General features: G+C 37.5%; 2 protein-coding genes across 3 annotated transcripts in view; one reads left to right on the top strand and one right to left on the bottom strand.

Annotated features, from left to right (window-relative positions):
- The window catches only part of LOC141340088 (sacsin-like), a 41038-nt gene extending 29811 nt beyond the window's left edge, over window positions 1–11227 (top strand). The window contains exon 8 of the mRNA XM_073845022.1: window positions 35–11227. Coding sequence (XP_073701123.1) covers window positions 35–10911 — 10877 coding nt within the window. The 3' untranslated portion in view covers window positions 10912–11227. The remainder of the gene's footprint in view (window positions 1–34) is intronic.
- Window positions 11228–11264: 37 nt separating this feature from the next.
- The window catches only part of dip2a (disco-interacting protein 2 homolog A), a 177042-nt gene continuing 163688 nt past the window's right edge, over window positions 11265–24618 (bottom strand). For both annotated transcript variants that reach the window (XM_073846361.1, XM_073846359.1), the window contains 14 exons: window positions 24264–24344; window positions 24042–24165; window positions 23823–23944; window positions 22614–22725; window positions 22422–22531; window positions 22203–22333; window positions 21923–22091; window positions 21614–21784; window positions 17987–18048; window positions 17805–17862; window positions 16995–17069; window positions 16680–16854; window positions 16400–16523; window positions 11265–13117 (listed from right to left, as the gene is read on the bottom strand). In XM_073846361.1, the coding sequence (XP_073702462.1) occupies window positions 12865–13117; window positions 16400–16523; window positions 16680–16854; window positions 16995–17069; window positions 17805–17862; window positions 17987–18048; window positions 21614–21784; window positions 21923–22091; window positions 22203–22333; window positions 22422–22531; window positions 22614–22725; window positions 23823–23944; window positions 24042–24165; window positions 24264–24344 (1767 nt within the window). In that variant the 3' untranslated portion in view covers window positions 11265–12864. The remainder of the gene's footprint in view (window positions 13118–16399; window positions 16524–16679; window positions 16855–16994; window positions 17070–17804; window positions 17863–17986; window positions 18049–21613; window positions 21785–21922; window positions 22092–22202; window positions 22334–22421; window positions 22532–22613; window positions 22726–23822; window positions 23945–24041; window positions 24166–24263; window positions 24345–24618) is intronic.

Consider the following 24618-nt stretch of genomic DNA (forward strand, 5'->3'; position numbering starts at 1 on the left):
AATAATAGTGTGTGTGTGTTTGTGTGTGTTTCAGGCATATACAGCATAATCAATTTGGATGCACAACATGTTGTTGCACTCATGAAGAAGCACTTACCCATGGACTGGAAAATGACCCAAGGTCATGTGACATGGAAAACAGCAGAAGATCGTCATCCTCCAAAGAGCTGGCTGGCTGAATTCTGGAAGTTTCTCAGCACTGAATGGAATGACTTAAGCAGCTTTATCGACATGCCTTTAATACCACTGGAGCCACTGCAGAGTTCAGGCAACTCTATATTGTTAGCAAGGTTGCAAAGTAACTCAACAATGATCTTTCAGAGTAGCACAGGGTCCAGCTTGTCAAATAATGTTCAGAAAGTGTTAAGGATGGTGGGATGTACAGTCATAAAAAGAGATGAATGCCTTAGACATCATGACATTGAGAGATATGTTCTTCCAGCCTCACCAAGAAATGTTCTACAAGTCTTTGTAAACTCAAACAGAGACCAGGTCATCAAAGGCATTGCCTCTGCTTCATCACATGAAAGAGAGGAGTTGAAAGTTTACCTCTCTTCCTTGAATTCTCTCTCAGTTGCTGAACAGGACCTGCTTTACATGTTGCCAATCTTCAGAATGATGTCTGAGAAATATGTTGCAGTTAAATCAAAGCAAGCAGTTATTTCAAACACCAATCCAGCCATTCCAAATGATCTGCCAATGCCTGACACTGTTGTAAAGTGTGCAACTGAAGCTGATCGCAGACTTTTGACTCTTCTGAAAATTGAACTCTTGGATGCAGCTAAAGTGGCTGTTCATTTTGTTGACTGCATTGAGACAGGTTCTTTCAAAAATGGTGAGGAACAGACGATAATGACCTGGATACTGAATAACGGTAGCATTCTACTCTCACAAAGTGATCAGTTGCTCAGAAAAACAAAATGTCTCAATTTTATCAAGACTGCTCAGGGAGAACGCAAAAAAGCCTCTGATGTTTTTAATCCAAGAAACAGGACTTTCCAAGACCTTTTCGAGGCAGACTTCTTTCCCCCACCTATTTACACAAAAACCCAGGACATGCTTCAGAGTTTGCAACGCCTTGGCTTAAAGACAGAGCAACAAGAAATTTCAACAGCAAACATACTCCAAGTCATAAATCATATTGAAATGCTTTGTGTTCACTCACCAGATAAGGCATTTAAAAAAGCAAATGCTATAGTTCAAGTACTGAATGAGAATGATTTTCTTTCTAAATTCACCAAGATGCAGATAGAAGAGCTGATGCAAAGGCAGTGGGTGCCCTGTGAAAATCCAAAATTCTTAAATGGAAAAGAGGTTTCTACAGGTTTTTACAAGCCAGTTGAAGTTAGAGATTCAAAGTTTTCTTCAATTGTTAGATATGTAATGCCCCTTACTTCTAAGCTAACAGGACATGTCTGCAACCATCTTGGACTTTATGACCCTCCTCCTGCTGAAAAAGTCTTGGAGAACCTCTCTGCACTGAGATCAATGGTCAACCCAAATTCAGATTTTCAATTCAAAACTGAGCTACACAGTATCTATAAATTCATGCAGGACAACATGAGAAATTTCAGAGATTTAATGGACAAAAAATGCATCCCCTGGATCTGGAATAAAAGTGAGTTTGTCTGTCCAGGAGATATAGTTTTAACCTATCCACCTGAATTGGATCTAAGCCCTTACATCGAGAAAGTGCCTGAAGAGTTTTTGCAATATGAAAACCTGCTAACAAAATTTGGTGTGAAGAAAACACTGTCTGATAAGGAAATTGAAGACATACTTCATGACATAAAACATAGAATTGACAGCAGGTGTCCTCCTCATGGAGACTTGACAGAACTTAAAGTGTCAATTGCCATTCTTGACTGGATGCGAAAGAATGAGAAGCTTTTAAAAGACAGTACACCTGTGCCTGTAATGGCACCAAACCAAAACTTTGCTCTGCGGTCTTTATCCAAAACAGTCTTCTGTGACATCAGTGCTGAAGGACTAGAAGACCTGAAACAGGACAATGAGGAATTCTATGTAATTCACGAAGAAGTTCTACCCCTCACTGCAAGATGGTTAAAAGTCCCATTTTTAAGTACCCGCATCTTAAAACCAGAGTTAATACAAGCAGAGCTCTTTGGTATAGAACAGTGTGGGCAATCTGAACCGATTACTCAAAGAATTAAGAACATTCTTAAAGAGTATGATGAAGAAAGTGACATTTTCAAAGAACTCCTACAAAATGCTGAAGATGCTGGGGCAACGATGTGTCAATTCCTTCTTGACTTCCGAAAACACAGAGACCCCCCAGAAACCCTCTTTGATGATGGAATGGCTCTCTGCAATGGACCATGCCTTTGGATCTTCAACAATGAGCTCTTTTCACAAGAGGACTGGAAAAACATTGTCAAAGTGGGATCAGCATCAAAACAAAACAAAGTTGAGATGATTGGAAAGTTTGGGCTTGGATTTAATTCTGTTTACCATGTGAGTGATATTCCCTCAATTTTGAGTGGGAACACCCTTCTTATACTTGATCCAAATGTCACCCATTTGGAAAAGCACATAATCAGCAAAGGAAACCCAGGAATTAAACTTGACCCATTCCAGGAACGGCTGTACAAAAGGTTTCCTGGACAGTTTAAATCTCATGAAGGCATTTTTGATTGTGATCTGTCAGCACGAAACAGCAAGAAAGCTTACCACGGCACCTTGATAAAATTACCATTTCGCACTCTGGAGGAGGCAAAAAAGTCAGAGATCAGTTCAAAGGTATATGACGAAGATTGCATTCAGAGTTTTAAAAATAATTTGACTGACAACTCAGAAACTCACCTACTATTTCTGAAGAGAATTAAATCTTTGTCCCTTCAAATTGTCCCTGAAAATGCATCGACTCCTCCACAGGATGATCAGATTCAGACTCCTCTCAAAATATCCAGAGAAATCATAATTTCCTTTGCTGTCTTGAATGGCGAACCTCTCCAAGAGATCAAGAGCACTTTCAGAAATTCTGATATTGCATGCAACAACATTATTGATGTCAACAATGCACACATTGTCAAAATAGTTCAAGAGCACTCAGAGAGATCCCTCACACAGTACTGGCTTTTGTACTCGTGCTTTGGAACACAGGATTCTTTGCAAATGTTCCAGAAAAGAACTGATCAAGAGCATGTTTTTTCACGTCCAATTGGAGGTGTAGCTGTACCATTGCATAGAGAGGCAAAAACTAATGCATGGTTCCCTGCTGAAAGCCTCATTGGCCAGGCATTTTGTTTTCTTCCTCTCTCAATTGAGACAGGTCTTCCAGTTCATGTCAATGGGACTTTTGCAGTCACATCAAATAGGAAAGGCCTATGGGAAAAAGGAGTGAAGTCTGAGTGGAACAAAGCTTTACTTAAAGATGCTGTAACCTCTGCTTACATTACTACATTGCTTAAGCTAAAGGAAATGGCCCAAAATGGACTTATCTGTAGCTATTCCTTCTATGCATTCTGGCCTAACAAAGAGAAAGCAAGCAAAGTATTTTTACCCTTGGTTGAGTCTTTCTACTCAGCAGTTGCACAGAATGTAAATGGTCAATCTCTGGATCTTTTTAGCAATGGACATAATTGGTGTTCTATAGAAAAGGTGAGATTTCTGAATCCAAAAATTGAGAAGAACCAAGCAGTTAGAGACATTGCCATGAAAATGTTCTTGAGCTTGGGAGATTCATATTCCTGTGTTGTGTCTCTCCCAACATGGGTAAGAGACTGTTTTAATTATTGTGGCTTCAATGAAATGATCAAACAGAAAATGATCGACTGGCCTGAGTTTTACAGCATTGTGTTTACGAACTTGAGTGCTGTGGACACACATAACAGAAATCTGCTTGTTCTGAATGCCATTGACTTAAATGATCCTGCTGTTGATGACCTGCTGAAAAGTTACCCTTGCATTCCAACACAGAAATGTCAGGAGCTTCAATTTATCAAGCGACTTGTGAATCCTTTTGGCAAAGTGGCTTGCTTGTATGAACTTGAGGAAGGACGCATTCTTGAAGGAACTGCAAATGACTTCCTCTCACCAAAAAGGATTCAACGACTTTCCAATTTAGGAATGCTGAGTGACCGCCTCCCTTTAGAGGACATCATAGAAAGAGCGGAGAAGATATCTAGTGTTTGGCAACAGGATAAATTGAAAATTAAATTTCGTAAATGTCTTCAATGTCTTGTGGAATCAATGAAAAACTCCTCAGAAGATGTGAATTCTGTGCACTGGCTCACACTGTCTCAAATACAATTCCTACCTGCCTTAGCTCCTTCAGTTCAGCAAAACATGAGCACCACCATTCTTAAAAAACCCTCTGATGTGTACAGTGCCCGTTGTTGCAATGTGGTAAGCATGACAGAATCCACAGTTGATCATTCATACCTTCAAATACACAGTTATGATTCAGTTCTCCAGAAATTGAGAGTACAGACAAATCCACCAGTTGAGACAGTGCTTCAGCAGCTGTTAAAAGCACACCAACACTGCGATGCATTTGAAAAGACTACTCTCCTCGAATTTGCTCTGACTTGCTATGAATTTCTCAACAATTACTTGCTGGAACAGAAAGATCCCAATCCTATTATTGGCCATGCAATATCATTCCCCTTCATTTTCATTGAGGATCATTTTGTAAATGTGAGGTCAGTGGCCAGAAGTCAAGAATTTGAAGAAAAACCATATCTCTATGTGCTTCCAGCCATCTTCTCTAAATTTGAGGATCTGTGGGAGTGCCTTGGTGTCAAAAAGCAATTCACAAAGGAGCAATTTGTTGCAGCAATTGAGGAAATGAAGGCTTTATATGGATCTCGCCCTCTTTCCAAGTCAGACCTTCATAAGTGTGCAGCAATACTGAATGGACTGCATAACATCACAGATGTAATTATTACAGACTGTTTCATACCTGATGAGAGTGGTGTGTTGACATCTTCGAAAGAACTGAGATTTAATGACAGCCCATGGATGCCTGTCTCAGCTGATGTCAAGCTCTCCCATGAGCTGATACCTCGCCCTGTGGTCTGTCATTTTGGTGTAATGACAACAAGACATCATACTCTGAAAGAACATTTTGTCAGTGGGTTTTCCCTTCATGCTAAAGAGTTTGGACAAACTGAGAAACCAACTGTCAGAATAAAAAATATAATTGATGCATATCCATCTAAAAAGGATATTCTGAAAGAGCTCATTCAAAATGCTGATGATGCAGAGGCAACAGAAATTCACTTTGTGTGGGACAAAAGAAAACATAAGACAAAAAAGATATTTGGAACAGAATGGGAACTGGTTCAAGGCCCAGCACTTTGTGTGTACAACAACAGAACATTTTCTGATGCTGATCTGCAGGGTATTCAGCAACTGGGAGAAGGGGGAAAACATGGCACTTTAGGGAGAACTGGGCAATACGGACTTGGCTTCAATTCAGTGTATCATCTGACAGATTGTCCATCTATCCTGACCGGCGACAAATGGCTCTGCATTTCTGACCCAAATCTAAAATACGTGGAAGGTGCAACAAAACAGTCCCCGGGCTGCATGTTTTCAATGGAAGATGGATTTAAAAAGTCATTTGAGGATGTTTATGATACCTTTCTTCCAGAAATGTTTGATCTCAATTCTGGAACCATGTTCAGGCTCCCTCTCAGGACAGAGAAAATGGCAGAACAATCTGAAATATCTAGACATACAGTCACAGATTGTGACATGAAGGAACTTTACTATGCCTTGACAGAAGACCCTGAAGGACTAATTCTTTTCTTGAAACACATCACACAATTACAGTTTTCAGAGATCAGTGAAGATGGAAAACATACAAAATGTTCTTTCCTTATCGAAAAGAAATATACAGAGGAGAGCAAGAAAAAAAAAGAACACTTTCATAGACACGTCAAAGAATCCCTCGTGTCAGGAACGACAGAACCCTTCAAAACCATGTACATCACTCAGATCTCATGTGGAAATAAACAAAGTAAGTGGGTAATTGCAGAGTGCTTTGGCTTCTTAAAAAAAATCCATGAGAGAAAAAACAAGCAGGGTCATTTCAAAGTTCCTCAAGCTGCTCTGGCTGCATGTTGGAGCAGCACATTTAATCACACATTTACTGGCAGGACATTTTGTTCTTTGCCCTTACCTGGACAAACTGGTTTACCAGTTCACGTGAATGCAAATTTTGAAGTAGATTCTTCTAGAAGGGACCTGTGGAAAGAGGATGGTGATAGTCTGAAGACTGCGTGGAACCAGTCACTGAAAGTAAACATAATTTCACCACTCTATGCTGACCTCCTGCTAAGGGTCTGTTCAGCCTTAGAGACAGATACACCTACAGCTCTTGTATTTCTCAAGTCAGATCTAGAAAATTCAGGGCTAAAATACTTTCCATGCATTTCCCAGAAAGTAGACAAAGTCTGGCATGAGATGATTCTTGAGGTCTATAGATCAATTAACCAACGTGACCTTCCTGTCATACCCACAGTACATGCTGTTACAGAGTCATCACTTCTTTCACAACAAAAATACACAGTTACTTGGTGCAGTGTGTCTGAACCACATTCAGAAAATTGTCCATATTTTACAACTGTGGACCATGAAGGAATTTTCAACATTTTAGATGACATTGGGATGAAATTAGTGCCATACTCTTTGAAAATGCATGAAATAAAAGTCCATTTTAAAGCAGCTGGTGTGAAAGTGACAGAAATCAGTGATTCAACAGTGATTAACTTCTTAAAGCAAAGATCATTGAATGATCCTACCCAGGCAACTGGTAGTTTGCCTTTGCCTATCAGCCAGACCTTGATCAAAAACAAAATAAGATGCTCAAAACTTTTGAACTTCTGCTTGACAAATGTCAATGAGAAAAATATCAATGTCCTCAATGGGGTGCCTCTTCTCCTCACAGAAGATCAGATGTTAAGAGTCTTTGACTCTAGCTGCCCAAAGTTGTTCTCAAGATTTAGCAGTCTTTTCCAAGGACATCAGGAGATGTTTGCCGATATTGCTGTCAATGGAAATCAAATGCAAATTCTCCACAAGGGAAGGTTTATTAAGAGCTTAACAATTGCTATGGCAGCAGGATATTTGAAAACCGAACTTGAGCAACTGCTCAAGCAATCATTACCTGATCAAAGGTGGCAGCTCTTCAAAGCAGAGAAAGAGACAATCAAATGGCTGGAAACTTTATGGAGCTTCTTTAAAGATCAAGTGGAAGTCTACAGAAATGAAAAGCTGAATGTGTTCAGTGAGATAAAAAAGCACTTTGAAGATAGTCCTATTTTACCAGTCATCTGTCCAGGTCAAACTAACACCCCATTCTTACAAACAATGAGGAACGTATCAAAAGTGATTTGGGATCCAGATGAAAAAATAGCTTCCATTCTCATAAAACTGGGGTTTGTGAACTTAGACATCAGCTTTTTCATCAGTCTCATGGACTTCTGTTATACGTATATACATCCAGAGCTCTTGCAAACAAGAGACAGTTGTGCTGTTTTGTGGCAGGTTTATCATGTACCTCCTTCCCAGTTTCAGGGGCTATCAAAGGATGAATGTGTAGATCTTCAACGCTTTTTACAGAATGAAATCAGAGATTCCAAAAAGAAGAGTGAACATGTGTGGATGCTCAAGTCTTTGCCCCTGTTTGAGTCAATATCTGGAAAACAGGAAAGGATTGATTTACACAAAATGGTGTTTATTCTTAATTCTAAGCATCACAAGGACTTTCCAAATTTGTACCATGTTGATGGATGTGACAGTATCTTCCTCAAGGACACCTTGGTGAACTTAGAATTGGCAGAATGTCTAAAAATTCAGATTCTAGATGATTTGGAGTTCTGTGTACATTTTATTCTTCCTTCTGTGCACATGATGAAAGAGGCCAAGCTTCTTGATTTACTACGGTTGTTAGTGGAACTTGGACCAGTGGACCACAGGATTGCCGCGGCATTGAGAGAGGTCAGAATTATTCAAGACATCCATGGCTCTCTTCAGGTGGCTTCATACTTCTATGATTACAATGTACACCTTTACAGCAAAATGCTTCCAAAAGAGAGGTTTGTGCCTGGAACATTTTGGCATATTTTCAGAGACAAGCTCACTGAAGCTAATTTGCTCCTAAAGAACCTTGGATTGAAACATAAAGTGTCTGATGAGGAAATCATTCAGTTTGCAAAACAAATTGAATCTGAAACTAGAGGCAACACTCCTTTGGATGTTCTTAAAAAAAGATCACAACTCCTGTTTAAGACTGTTTTATCAAAGAGTAATGACAAAAAGTCAGATTTACTGAACAGAGTTGCTAACATTAAATTCATCTTCCCATTGAAAATTCATCAAACACTTTGTGTTTATCACAAAGCCTTTGCTCAAGAGAGAGAGGTTGTTGCAATCAATGGCTCATTGGTTGACAGAGACAACAATTACCATTTTCTCATATGGACATCTATGCCAATCCTACCTTCAGAACACTGCTCTCTACATCACATGAAGAAAATGATGGATGCCGGAGCCTTAGAGACTCCACCCGCTGAAAAAATAGCTGCTAATTTTAAAAACATCTGTATGTCTCAGTGCCCCACAGACAGATTGTTAGAGACAAGAAAAATAATTTTTAGCAAATCGTACGCTTACCTACAGTCAATACATTTTAATGCCTCTCTGTTCTCAGACCTCCCTATTATCCTTGTGGAAAATGGCACAACACTTGTGAAAGCTCACCAAACAGTACTTGTACTGTCTGATGCTCTCGAGTTTAGGCCTTACTTGTACAACATTCCTTCAAACTACATGAAATTTGAAGACTTCTTCAAGAAGATTGGTGTCAAGGAGAGACCTACTATCAATCAATATAGAACTGTTCTTCAAGAAATCTATACTGATAGTTGTGACAAAGACAGCCTTCAGGCAAATCAGCAGAAAACTGTGAAACGTGTTGTACAACAGCTGTTTTGCCTGTTGAAAGAGGAACAGAACAAAAACCCCTTTTTCCAAAACAACCAACTTTATCTTCCATCAACAGATGGAAGATTATATGAATCCAGCGCTTTGTTTTTCAATGACACCGTCTTCCAGGCTGAAAGGCTTGAGGGCCCGTTGGAAACCAAGCTGAAATTGCTGGAAAAATTAAACTGCTGTCATCTTGGAAATGATCACTATGAACATCAGATATTGTTACAGTTCCTTCCTGAGCAAGTTCGCCCCAAATTTCTTTCGGATGTCATATCTGAAAACCTGGAGGGAACAAGTGCACGATATTGCAATTATGAAGGGGAGTGTGAATTTAGTGGCTGGTTTGAAAAACACTTGTCTTCTGCTGCATTTCTTCATGGACTAATCTGCCTCATCAGAGAAGAGAGCAAAGGCAGTATTTCACATTCTGAAGCTGCAGAAAAGTGTGAAGAAATATTTTCTAAGATTCATATTATCTGTTGTAAAACTCTACAAACTGAGCTTCTTTTAAACCTTAAGCCACTTGAGGGTAGTAAGGCTGAAACAGATGTTTATGTGAAAAAACAGCAAGGTGGATGCAGTTTCTACTTGAAACACAATGATGACATGGCCCCCAAAGTAGTAAGTGAAATTACCATGTGTCTCACTAAAGAAATCAATGCTCTTCTAAGGAACTGCCTAACCACCTCAAGCCTTCTAGTTCTAGAGCGACTTCTACATTGTGACAACATGGAGGATGTTGAGAAAGCCTTAGCAAAATATGGCATTCATAACAGTGGCCACAAGGAGGAAGGACACGGCTCCTTACCAAAACCTGGATGCTGTATACCTGAAGAATGGCATGACTGCCTTGACATGAACTTCCTCAACAACTTTGAAAGTGGAGAGTATGTTGGCTTCAGCAAAGATGATTCTGGTCAATATTTCTACGCCATTGTTATCGAACTAGTGGATGATCCATTGGGACAAACAAGACAATTTCCTGCCAAATTTAAAATTCAAGTTGGAAGTGATGACTTCATTGAAGTAAGCTCTCTTGACCTTTACCAGTTTAAAAGGGAAAAGAAGGCAACTGTGTCAAAAGGGTCAGCTTGCACAGATATAGAACGTCTTTTGACATCTAGGCCTTCACCTCAGGTCTTTCCTGAGACTTTGGAAGAGATCAAAAGAGAAATTGACCAAAGCTTAAAAGAAATCTGGAAGATGTCAAATGAGGACAAACAAAAAGCCATTAAACGTCTCTACCTCCACTGGCATCCAGACAAAAACCCAGGCAACGAAGCACTTGCTACAGAGGCATTCAGATACCTGCAAAAGAGAATTGTGGAACTACAACGAGGCACTACAACTACAGCTACAGATACAGCTACAACTACAACGACAACTGCGCATAGCACATCCTCAAACTGCAGAGACTTTCGAGATTACTATGACATGTGGAACACAGAGGCACGAAGTCACAGAAGGGGACGTGAGAGGTTCTGTCAGAACAATTCTAGAAGGCACTATAACTTTTGGTCACACCACAGAGAAACTCCAAGGCCAAACAGAGGGGAGGCAAAACGCTGGTATGAACAGGCTCAATGTGACATCAAATCAGCCCACAATGACACTGGAGGAGATAGCTCAGAGTGGTGTATGTTTAAAGTGCATCAAGCTGTGGAAAAAGCTCTAATTGCAGCAATGTACAGGGGAAGTGGACAGTATCCCAACAACTGCTCAATAACTAGCCTTGCTCAACAGGTGTCCCATTTCTGCTCAAAGTTGGCTTCTTTACCAAACACTGTGAGGCAACTGACAGAACTTGGTGTTGATGGCAAAAAGACTCAATATCCAAACTATCACCAATTTCCTCACATTCCAAACAAGCAATTTAGTGTTGGAAATGCCAGAAGGGCATTGGATATTGCAACCAATCTTTTAGAAAAAATAGAAGAGTACATCTCTTAAAATATTTTAACTAATGTTTCTTAGGGGTGATCATTAGAACATTTGTGTTTTCTATTTATTACTGCTAACATATATACTGGGAATTATTACATCTTTGTAATCTTGTTGTAATAATTGTGGATCTGGTTATCATTTTGCTTACTATATGCAACATTTATATTATTCTACACTGGACATTATTGTGGGAAACAGTAGAACATGGCATTAGCAATCCCAAGCCCCTGGGTTCAATTTCCAGAGACTGAATGAAATAAAATCCTTATCCTAAATGCAATGTAAGTTTGTTTTTGTTTTTTTACTAAAATGATCTGCAATAAAAATCACATTAGAATTAAAAATGTCCATGTCAGTCATTTAAAAGCAAGATTTTTATTAAGAAATATTAACAGAAGTCAAAAGCTGATTCAACCAAATATTCACTAAATGACAAAACTGCAAAAATTGAACACTAACAGTCACTCAATCATCCTGCAATACAGATGCTGTATGTGCTTTACAATCCTTGCAGCAAAACCACTTATTGAGCCTATTGCAATAGAAAAATATTACATGAATAGTGTCTCATGTTGTTCCCATTACTGTTTGATCAAGAAATGAAACCTCGATTTGAGCAGCATCTGGTTATCTCCATGCCACTGCAAAAACCATGCCAAAAGTATTTGTAGTTTTCTGGTGTCCCAGTAATAACTTATTACACAAATTCTGTACATAATTACAGCAGGCGTACTGCCTGTCCTTTACACAATGAACACAATAAAAGAAAGCAAGCATTGTTAGAAGTGGTTTTTACAGTGCTGGCCAATGCGGTGTACAGTGCGTCTGAAAAATACAAGCAAATATCACACTTTAAACACAGTAATGAAAAGAAGAATAAAAGCCCTCACCTGCAGTGGTCATTTTTTTTTTTCCTGAAATAATGATCCCATCTGTTAGGTATGTTTTAATGAATTAATGGAAAAGGCTACTTTCTTTTCAAACAGTAATATGTAGGAGACTAAAAATGTCCCCTTCATACATTCATCTGCAGGAATACAAGATAATCTAGTCGTGAATGGTGATACTGTAAAAAACAACTCAAACTTGAAATGCTGTATATAATGTACATTTGAGCAGAAATATTTTTCAGATTGGGACTTGGTTACCTGAATAGGACTCTTCATCTATTCACTGTTTTACCCTGATTCCTGTCCTGCACAGTCTAAAAGCTCACACATGAATGAAACATTGTAATAAAGAATGGGGGGAAAGATGTCCACAGGCATATGGGAAATATTTAAGGCCCATGTTGAAATACTAGCTGGGAATGCATAAGCTTGTGAATTTATGGAGCAGCATTTCCACAGCACACCTTCAGTACTGCTTTCTTGCAAACTAAGACTCAGATATCCACTTCCTTATTGCCATTTGGTCTCCAGATAAAACATTTCTCAAAGATTTGCATGTTGATGTAAAAAGAGAACAAACCAAACAAAAATTGGTTTGCGCTTTTTTACAGCTACAACACTGGCAATAGTAATGCATTAAAAAATGAAGTGCATTACACATTTTCACTTGCCCTTGAAATTACAAAGACATGAAATCTGGATCCTGCTTTTGACATCAGGCACTCCTCTGCCCATTTGGGCCAGTCCTTCTCACACACAGGGAACATTTAACACGCATGTGTCGCATGTGCAGGACAAGTGTGCTTGAATAAGAACTAAACTCATAATTGCGTCACACAATAAAACAGGAGATGAAATCAAGTCATTTGCCCTGACCACTGAATCAGAGTTTTATTTGCAAGGCATTCTGACAGTTTGATATAAAAATAAACTGCATAGCTCCATCAAGGACTCTTCATGTTTATAGAGGAAGAGGCAAGCCTGTCCGAACTTCCTCCGAATGCTTCCTTTGTAAATTTGCATATGCAGATTTTTCTGGCACCTGGTTCCTCCTCCATGTTACACATTCTCACATGTTGTAGGCCACATATATAGGGTCCAGCTGGTCTGCGAGGAAGCCGTCCCGCAAGTGCATACGCTGCTTCTCTCCTCTGGAGTTGATAGGAATGACACCAGGGTCCACCACCACAACGACCCCCACAATGAGATAATGCTCTTCCAGAACCACGTTGGTCACCAGAGCAACAAGATCCAGAGCTTCCTGTTCTGATCCCTCAAGCTCCACGACCACCACTAATAGATTTGTCCATGTGAACACAGCACTGAAGAGAAGGTGAGAGAGAGAGTGAGAAGATGAAAGGTGTATTTAAGTACTAAATGCAGAATTTCTACACTGAAAAACATGGCTGTTTATCAAGATATTCAGTCTTCAGGAAGTCTTAAAGGACTGCTTCCAGTTAAATTAAACTTGGTCGACAGCATTTCTGGAATGCAGGCGATTATCACAGAAATGCTGTTGACTTGTCCTGTTTACAACAGTTCCTCATTTTAATGTTAGCTTACTACATTATAGTTGAGTATGATAATGAGAAGACCAGCCCTATGTTCCAGAAAATACGGTAATAAGGACAGCATGCCTTCTTTAAAGTAGTTCACTTCCAGAACAAAAATGTACAGATAATGTACTCATCCTCTTGTCATCCAAGATGTTCATGTCTCTTTCTTTCTTTAGTAGATTTTTTTTTTTTGAGGAATAACACTTAAAGGAGTAGAACAAAAATTTACAGATATGTACTCACCCCCTTGTCATCCAAAATGTTCATGTCTTTCTTTCTTCAGTCGTAAAGAAATTATTTTCAGGATTTCTCTCCATTTAATGGACTTCTATGGTGCCCCTGAGTTTGAACTTCCAAAATGCAGCTTCAAAGGGCTCTACATGTTCACAGCCGAGGAAAGAATGGTCTTATCAAGCAAAACGATTGGTTATTTAAAAATAAAATTACAATTATAAACATTTTAACCTCAAATGCTCAGCTTGTCTAGCTCTGTGTGTACTCTGTGTATTCTGGTTAATGACAGTTAGGGTATGTCGAAAAACTCCCATCTCATTTTCTCCTCCAACTTCAATATCATCCTATATCACTGTTTTACTTTTTTTTTTGTAAAGGGTGTTTGATCTTATTTGCACATTCACTTTGTAAACACTGGGTCGGTACTTCCGCAGCAATGTAGGACGATTGTGAAGTTGGAAGAGAAAATGAGATGGGAGTTTTTCAACATACCCTAACTGTCATGAACTGGAATACACAGAGTTCACGCAGAGCTAGGCAAGATGAGCGTTTGAGATTAAAAAGTATATAAATTGTAAATGTTTTTAGAAAATAACCTTTTAGAAAATTGATTCGCTAGATAAGACCCTTCTTCCTTGGCTGGGACCATTTAGAGCCCTTTAAAGCTGCATTTAAACTGCATTTTGGAAGTTCAAACTTGGGAGCACCATAGAAGTCCATTATATGGAGAGAAATCCTGAAACGTTTTCCTCAAAAAACAATTTCTTCACGATTGAAGAAAGAAAGACATGAACATCTTAAGTGAACTACTCCTTAGTTTTCTGAAAGTGAACTAAGGATTTCTGTCTATGTAATGGACTTCTATGGTGCCCCCAAGTTTAAACCAAAATGTAGTTTTAATTGCAGCTTCAAAGGGCTCTAAACGATCCCTGCCAAGGAAGAAAGGTTTTATCTAGTGAAACAATTGGTTATTTATTTAGTACAATTTATGTTCTATTTAACCTCAAATGCTTGTCTAGTCTAGCTCTGCATGAACTCTGTGTATTCTGGTTCATGACAGTTATGGTATGTCGAAAAAACTCCCATCTCATTTTCTCCTCCAACTTCAAAGTCGTCCCATATCTCTGCAGAAGTACCGACCCAGTGTTTACAAAGTGAACATGCAAAGAAGGTCAAACACCCTTTAAAAAAGAAGGTAAAAAAGCAATGTAGGATGATTTCAAAGTTGGAGGAGAAAATGAGATGGGAGTTTTTCGACATACCCTAACTGTCATAAATCGGAGTTCACACAGAGCTAGACAAGAGGTTAAAAAGTATAAAAATTATATATATATATATATATATATATATATATATATATTAGTGGTGGGCCGTTATCGGCGTTAATGTGCTGCGTTAACGTGAAACTCTTATCGCGCGATAAAAAAAATATCGCCGTTAATCTATTCTCAAATTTGGGTTGGGAGCTGGGTCTAAACTACGCAAGCTATGATGACTTTCACCTTGATAGTTTAACGCGGATGTATACCGAAGACTATAGAATATGGTCGCGCGTTTAAGTCTCCTCCGCCAAAACACAGACGGGATCACGTCGTCCTCCATTCATGAAAACAGAATCTACTATAGCGAAATGCCACGTAAATTCGTCGTTTTTTGGATTCATATATCAAATGTTGGTCAGTCACTTAATTCAAATCGCGATATGGATTAGTGTATGTGAAAACTGAAATGCAAAAAGACCGTTTTAATATGAATCCGATATGTTCCGTTTGCCTAGCTGTATGTATGCATTGCGGAAACGAGCTTTTACTACACGCATACTGAAACACACGTGACGCTCCCGGTAATTTTTGGCATTTTCATCTCCCAAACTGCTGTGAGTGTCACTTTTACCGTTTCATTTGAGAAAACTAGCATCATATCATACTGTATGACACAGAAACTTCACGGCAACCTGTCAAAATAAAAGTACGGTGTAACATGTAATGGGCTGGGTAGGTGTTGATGTTAAAAAAACACAATCTAATAGGTAGAAAAAATAATTTCATTGTTAGTTAGTTAGTAAACACAAGTACATCTAATTGAACATAATTTATTTTCATCAACAAATTATCATAGAACAGCTTTATGAGCTTTATGATCCATTCTCAAAGACTTTAAGTCATTATTTGGGTAGCACACATATTCTGAATGCCTTCAGCAGAATTCAAATTAGCCATTTTAATCTAGATTAATCTAGATTAATTCCAAGATTTAATCTAGATTAATCTAGATTAAAAAAATTAATCTATGCCCACCCCTAATATATATATATATATATATATATATATATATTTTTTTTTTTTTTTTTTTTTTTTAAATAACCGATCATTTCGCTAAATAAGACCCATCTTCCTTGGCTGGAATTTTTTAGATCCCCTTGAAGCTGCATTTAAACTGCATTTTGGAAGTTCAAACTCTGGGGAACCATAGAAGTCCACTATATGGAGAGAAATCCTGAAATGTTTTCCTCAAAATACAGAATTTCTTTACGAGTGGAGGAAGAAAGACATGAACATCTTGGATGACAAGTGGGTGAGTACATAATCTGTGAGTTTAGTTCTGGAAGTGCTACTCATTTAACTGCAAACCTCTTTTAAAATTCTTGCAATTTTGCAACAATGTTTAAATATATTCAAAGATACTGATTAAGCATAGTACTTGGATGCACTGACCAATGAAAATGCTAAAAATGTTCAGCTGTTATAAATAGTTAAAAGGAGAGTTTATATTACAGTTGAGTAAAGATTTAAATAAAATACAACTTTTACATACCACTCTGCAATGCTTTTGTGCGACCTTATCACAGATGTTTCAATATCAATGGGATGGTAGCGCATTCCCCGCAGCTCCAGAGTCTCATCAAGAGAACCAACCACGTACAAGGCATCATGTCGCTCTAGAAAAATATGCAAAAACATACATGTAAATGATTCATTAGACAGCACAACTGTTTTTTTTTTCATTATGTTTGATATGAATACAATTGAAAAGTCATCTCAGAAATATCCTGAAATGGGACACTAGTGTGTTTGGTTTTCATCTCATGCATTACCTCCACTGGCATCCGTAAGTTCTGTTCGTCGCAGGAAGCCGAGATATCCAGTTCGAGCCCAAACCGTCTGAGTGTCACCGAAGCTCAGTCTGGTGCTGAAGTGATCAGCATGCAACGCCTCTTCCCCATAAACCGTATAGTATCCTGTGGCATTATGGGGGCTGCTCACCCAGATCTGTTTTAAATACAGTCCCATCAGTTCACTACACATGGTAATATATAATGCAGAGATAATATAAGAGGTTCTGCAGGTAACACTACACATTTTGGAGGTTATATGTGTATATGTGGTTCTCTTTCACATTTGAAACTCACTTCTCCCAGATGAGAATCTCCTAGAGGTCCTTTGGTCTCTGTGTTAGCAATTATAACCTTTACCCCAGGAAGAATCTGTGTGTTGAGAAAAATAACACATGTAAAATATAATATATATGGATTTGGATTCATTAAGGTTTTGAAAGATGTCTCTTATGCTCAACACGATTAAGAGTAATATTGTGAAATATTATTACAATTTAAAGGAACTATTTTCTATTATATTCACATTTTGAATGTGATTTATTCCTGTAATTCACAGCTGAATTTTCAGAATCATTACTCCAGTCTTCAGTGTCACGTGATCCTTTAGAAATCATGCTCAAGAAACATTTCTGATTATTATCAATGTTGAAAAAGACAATTCTGCTTAATATTTTTTGTGGAAACTTGGATCCATTAAAAAAAGCTTTTATTTAGCAAGAATGTATAAACATTTATCAAAAGTGACACTAAAGACAGTTAGAATGTTACAAAGCATTATTAATAATTGAGCACCACATCAGCATATTAGAATGATTTCTGATGGATCATGTGACACTGAAGACTGGAGTAATGATGCAGAACATTCAGATTTGCATCAAAGGAAGAAATTACATTTTAAAATATAGCAAAATGGAAACAATTTTTTTTTTTAAGTTGTAATAATATTTCACGCATTACTATTTTTACTGTATGTTCCATCAAATAAATACAGGCATGGTGAGAATAAGAAACCTTTTTTTCAAAATCATCCAAAAATTGTAATTATTTAATTTTTGATATTTATAAACTTGTATTATTTTAAAAATGTGCAAATATATATCTCACCTTCCCAGATTCCATCAGTGGCAGACTGTGTGGTGAGCCTCTCTCAACCAATCGAACCCTGAGTGATGTGAAAAAACATATTAATATTTTCATATAAATTCAGAAATAAGTCAACATGAATTGACACTCACATATAAGCATTATTTAAAAAAAATAAAAAAAAATAAAAAGTGTAATATCACCTGTCATGCCGCAGGGCCCTCATATCTAGATATACAGTGGTGGGATCCGGCCCAGCGGTGCCCTAGAAACAAAGATCAACAGGATCACTGGAGGTATGTAATATATCTGCCACCACAGATTCTGTGTTCATACTGTTGATCCACCTTCAGGCACTAACACATGTACTGCGTTACCATGTACTTGAGGTGACATTATAAGTGATGACAAATAGGACCTTCTCAGGGAGATTATCAGAATGAACATAAATTCTTCAAGGCAAAGTGTGTCTTTTTGTTTTTTGGCTGTACTTTTCTTAATATGAAGAGACAACTATATGCCATTTGAAACTAGTTTTGTGGTGCCATCAAGACAAGCTGTTTGTTTGACCAGTCTGACACAGAAACATTGGCTCAAACAATTGTGTGAGAGACAGATAGATAGTGAATGCTTGGTAATGACACACTTAACCTTCATAACAGACAGAAGTAATAGAGATTTTGTCAGGGATAGTTCACCCCAAAATGAAAATCCTGTCATCATTTACTCTGCCTGATGTTGTTGCAACCCTGTATGACCTCTATTGTATGGACAAATCTATAATGTAAGTCAATAAGAACTGAAATTGCAAACACAGCTCATATATAAGCAAATCTGCTCTATATGCACATCTACAAGCATTGCTTTGGCACAGCCTAGAGTAGATATACGGTAAGTGCAGGGCCAAGCACAAAAGCTGTGATAAGCAGAGCAGGCATATGCATAAATTTGTCAGAGTAAAAGAGACACTGTCACTAGGAATTATATTAAATATCTTAACGCTATTAAAAAAAAAAAAAGAAGACAAGAGGAATCTGTTACAGTCCCTGTGCTGCGGTCTCATCTGCAAAATTTTCGTTTGATATATGAGAATCTTTGACTATAATCTGCTGTGTGTTAATATATTTTAAATAATATGTATATGTATATATACACACACTACCATTCAAAAGTTTGGGGTCAGTAAGATTTTTCATTGTTTTTAATTTAATTTATATTTTTGGAAGTAATATGTGACCCTGGACCACAAAACCAGTCATAAGGTTAAATTTTTACAAAACTGAGATGTATACATCACATGAAAGCTCAATAAATACGCTTTCTATTGATGTATGGTTTGTTAGGATAGGACAATATTTGGCCGAGATACAAATATTTGAAAACCTGGAATCTGAGGGTGCAAAAAAATCAAAATGCTGAGAAAATCACCTTTAAAGTTCTTCAAATTAGGTTCTTAACAATGCATATTACTAATCAAAAATTACATTTTGATAAATTTATAGTAGGAATTTTACAAAAAATCTTCATGGAACATGATCTTTACTTAATTTCTTAATGATTTTTGGCATAAAAGAAAAATCTATAATTTTGACCCATACTATGTATTTTTGGCTATTGCTACAAATATACCCCAGCGACTTAAGACTGGTTTTGTGGTCCAGGGTCACATATATATAATTATATATAGTTTATAATATAAATTGGTCAAAAATGACAATAAAAGTTTCAAATAAATGAAGTCATGGAAAAATTGTCATGTTTTCAGCAGTTTCAAACGTTGATAATAATAGTAAATGTTTCTTGAGTCACAAATCAGCATATTAGAATGATTTCTGAAGGTTCATGTGACACAAGACTGCAGTAATGATGCTGAAAATTAAGCTTTGTGTCACAGGAATAGATTCAATTTTCAAATATATTCAAATAGATAACAGTTATTAATACATTAGTAATACATACATTAATACAACAATACTACTGCTTTAGTGTATTCAAATAAACAGCTTTGGTGAGCATACTGTAAGAGACTTATTTCAAAAACATTACAAAAATCTTACTATCCCAACCTTTTTATTAATTATATTAATACATAGTAAATATTAACCTAGAGTGGCCCAAAAATATAGACATTTAAGTCACATTTCATAAGTAACAGCTCATCATTTTGTTAAAAAAAAAAGGTTGGACCACTTGATATTTATGTTGATTTTCTGTTAAATTTATACATAATTATTTTATATAAATAATATAATAAGAACTGTTAAATGATTAACAATTGACAGTGCTGGCACAAATAATATAATATAATATAATATAATATAATATAATATAATATAATACAATATAATATAATATTAGATATTTAGACACTGAAAGCAAAGCATTCTTAATGTCATGCATATGAGCATTTCATACATATATTTACACACACAAACAGAAACATATGAAAAGCAGAGCCTTTACAAGCATCCTGGAAGCCCCCTGCTAGCACCCCTGTGGTCCCCATCTGGGTCACAGTACCTGCTCAGCCAACTTGCCCAGCCTGTTGGGCTGACGAGAGGGCATGGAGCAGCAGACAAACACAGGCGTACATTTAATACACGAACAGATACATATACATATAGTTACAGACAGGCATCCAGGCCAGTGAACAGAACATAAGGGTACAGAAAATGACTTTGAAACAAGAACAACGGGCCTATTCACACAAAGAGCGATGTGGCAAAGCGACAACAAAAATTTCACACCAAGCGTGATATTAAATTTCGATAGCCTTACAGAAATGTTACATACCGGAACAATATATTGCCAAAAGTATTGGGACACCCCCTTCTAACGAACAGGTTTGACTAATTTAGTCATTTCCATGAGTATAAATCTTAATGTTTAAGCATATAATGATATTCTTGGGGATTGTGTGCTTCTAATTTTACAGTAACAGTTTTGACAGGATCCTCTTCAATTCTAACATGACAATGCCTTTGTGTATAAGGCAGGGTTCAAAAATAAATGATTGATTCAGTCAGTGTGGAAGAACTTGATTGGTCTGCAGAAAGCAAAGTCCTAATCTCAGCAGAACACCTCTGGTGTGACTTTAAATGCAGACCCTGAGCCAAAAACTCATCACAAAACACCAATGACTTGTACACACACTATGGACAAAAGTATTGGGACACCCCCTTCTTTAGAATAGAAAAAGGCACTTACAATCTGTGGCAACAAAGATGGTAACAAAAAAAAAATGTGTATAAACTGTATTTCCATCTTTGTTGCAACCGTTTTGGAAGTGTCTAAAATGACTGTAGCCATAGTTGCAATTCATTGGTGTACTGTTTTTGGATCAACGTCTGCATTTAAAGTCACACCAGAGGTGTTCAGCTGAGATTAGGACTTTGCTTTCTGAATCAATCATTTGTTTTTGAACCTTGTCTTATACACAAAGGCATTGTCATGTTAGAATAGAAAAGGGATCCTGTCAAAGCTGTTGCTATCAAATTAGAAGAACACAATCCCCCAGAATACCATTATATGCTTAAACATAAGGATTTGTATGCATGGAAATTTCTACAGTAGTCCAACCTGTACATTAGAACAGGGTGTCCCAATACTTTTGGCAATATAGTGTATGTGTTGTAATGTAAAATACAATTTATTGCTAAAATGTAACAGATATAATTAGCTTTTGGTGTGAAGAGATTTGGGGTGCATTGTTTTGGTAATATCTTATTGTGTTATAAAACGTCACGGTGAAATTTCACACTCAATGTGAACAGGTCTTTTAAAAGCACCCATTAGGATTTTTACCTAAAACACATAATTTCATCACTCACCTGAAGACAAATGGCCACATTGACCCTGCAGCCAAAGGTGGTGCTGACGGCCCGTGAGGAGAGCCCCAGGTCTTTAAAGATCTTCGAGAAGGATTGCGTAAGCGTGATGCGAGGACGTTCTTCAGCCACCACCATACAGGTCCGTACACACGACAGATTCACATTTCGTAACTGCAGGTATACAGATGGAGTTTAATCTTAATGGACCAAACCCCTGAACCCAAAAATATAACTGACCCCAAACTTTTGGACAAAAAACATATGCCATTTAAAAATGCATTTAAATGTTAAATTGTAATATGACTATACCCGCAGAGCTTCAGTCTGGGAACCAAGGCCTTTGGTACACATCTCCATCACTGAATACGAACAGAACGTCACTCGTACTTTATACTGACTGACAGCAGAAAGCCATAGAGACGGATTGGTCTCCAGCTCCAGAGGAGGAACCAAAATAGACTGATGGCCTGAGTACACACTGCAAACACAAACATGATTTACATTACTTTGCATCACATAAATAAATATGTCATTAGCCTCCCAACTATAGCCAAAAACATCCACATCCATGGTGTGAACTGTCTCTCACCTGCAGAGACACCAGAGGGCAAAGCCCAGGCCACAGTAGGGGTCCAGACAGATGGCGATCTGGCGAGAGGGGTACAGCTCGCATTGCAGCTTAATAGAGCGACACAAGGCACTGGTGGCAGCATGGGACATCTGCGAGAAACACACAGCGTTAGAAATGTCAATCCCAGATTTTAAAACAAATGTGTTACTGTCGCTTAAATTACAGGTTAGACAGCACCTTGACCCCTGCAAGGATTCCTGTGGTGGAAACACTGAAGTCCAGGTAGGCGAGCATCTCTGGGGTGGGAGGTTTGTAGATCTGAGGAATTCTCTTTCTCGGGAGATCATCTGAATGGAATAAATAGACTTAATTGATCATTTCTTTTATGAAGGGCTGCAATGATGTTATAGTAAAAAAGTATGTCTTCACCTGTGTCCAGTATCAATGGCCACGTCTTAATATCCACAGCAGCCGCTGCCTCTTTGGATTTCAGTAGTTTCATTATTGCTTGTGTTGTCAGAATACATACAGACTTACTGACCTGTCAAACACATGCAACAGGGTAGAAAAAGTTAAAGCAGAGAATACAAGATAGGGATTAATTAATCAGACACTGGCTTAAGGCTAAAATAATACTTATTAATATATATTAATTCTTACACACACACACACACACACACACACACACACACACACACACACACACACACACACACACACACACACACACAGTATAATCTACATACAGTTGAGGTCAAAAGTTTACTGCAAAATTTTGCAGAATCTGCAAAATGTTAATTATTTTACCAAAATAAGAGGGATCATACAAAATGCATGTTATTTTTTATTTAGTACTGACCTGAATAAGATATTTCACATAAAAGACATTTACATATAGTCCACCAGAGAAAATAATAGTTGAATTTATAAAAAATTACCCCATTTAAAGTTTACACAGGCTTGATTATTAATACTGTGTTGTAACATAAATGATCCACAGCTGTCTTTAGTTTAGTGATAGTTGTTCATGAGTCCCTTGTACGTCCTATACAGTTAAACTTTTCTGTTCTGTTGGGTTTTCAGCATTTTTGTGTACTTGAACCCTTTTGACAATCCATCTTTTCACACTGAGGACAACTGAGGGACTCATACAGAACTATTACAGAAGGTTAAAATGATCACTGATGCTCCAGAAGGAAAAACAATGCATTGAGAGCCAGGGGTGTAAACTTTTGAAAAGATCTGTACATTTTTCTTATTTATTCGTATTTTATATTTTTTACCCTGATCTTCAAATATATATTGTTAATGTTAAAACTTCATGTTTATACATTTTGCAGAATTTCACATTATACAGAACAAAAGACTTAAGTCATTTGGCTTTTAATTTATCTTGAAATATATATATATGTCAAATAAATAAATAAAAAAGGAAAAAAATTGTTAGTTCATGATTCCTAATGAATATCAACAAACATAACATACTGCTAACATTATTGCTGAAGTGTTACCAATAAAGTACACAATAAAATACAATTCTAAAGATTGGTCACAAGAGGGAGCTAGCGTCTCTGTTTACTGGCTAAGGAAGCATGGCTATGGTAAACAGCATGTGCTTCATTCAGAGACTGAAGTTACCTCAACAATCATTTTAACGGTTGGCAGGGTTGTGGTTAGGTTCTGTGGGTGTGGAGGCCTGACGGTGACCGGAACACAGCCGGCGTACAGACAGCCATAGAAAGTGGCGATCAGATCAATACCTGCAAAGTAGGTAGGCAAAGGAATTGAGTCACGCAAAACCTGAGAGCTAAGAAACCTTTATTAATCCACAGTAATATAAGCCTCTTTCTCACTTACCAGGAGGATAAACAAGTGCTACATGGTCTCCAGTGTTAAGTCGGCCTCTTTCCATCAATGCTACCGCTATACGCTCTGCCCGCTTGTGCAGCTGTACACAGGAGGCTGTGTTTGCCACAGTGCCCTGAAAAAAATTAAACACACATACAATATGCTAGTGAATATACACAATCTGACTCTGAATACTGTGTTTCGTGGCCTGAAGGATGATGAGTTTTGTACCTTGGCATTGAGCAACAGAAACAGAGGGTGATCTGGAGTGGCCTGAGCCCTCCACTGCAGAACATCCTGCATGTACAGGAACTACAAGAGAAGAGATGACACAATTAATTAACAATATACCTCAGTATAAAAAAGAAGTGTACATAATTGTACTGAATGTGCATTTTTAGTGTACTTCCAATATTATAAGTGAATTGTACATGCAGATAATATATAAATGGAATCAAAACAGAAAAATTCACCTAAGTGTGCTAAAAGAGAGCACACTAACATGACCTTCATGACATCCCTTGCGAGAAAGAAGTTTAATCAAGTGTGCTTTTAGTATACTTCTTTTAAAATAAAAAATAGGAAA

The sequence above is a fragment of the Garra rufa genome, chromosome 8 (genome assembly GCF_049309525.1).
Source record: "Garra rufa chromosome 8, GarRuf1.0, whole genome shotgun sequence".
In the NCBI taxonomy this organism is placed as follows: domain Eukaryota; kingdom Metazoa; phylum Chordata; class Actinopteri; order Cypriniformes; family Cyprinidae; genus Garra; species Garra rufa.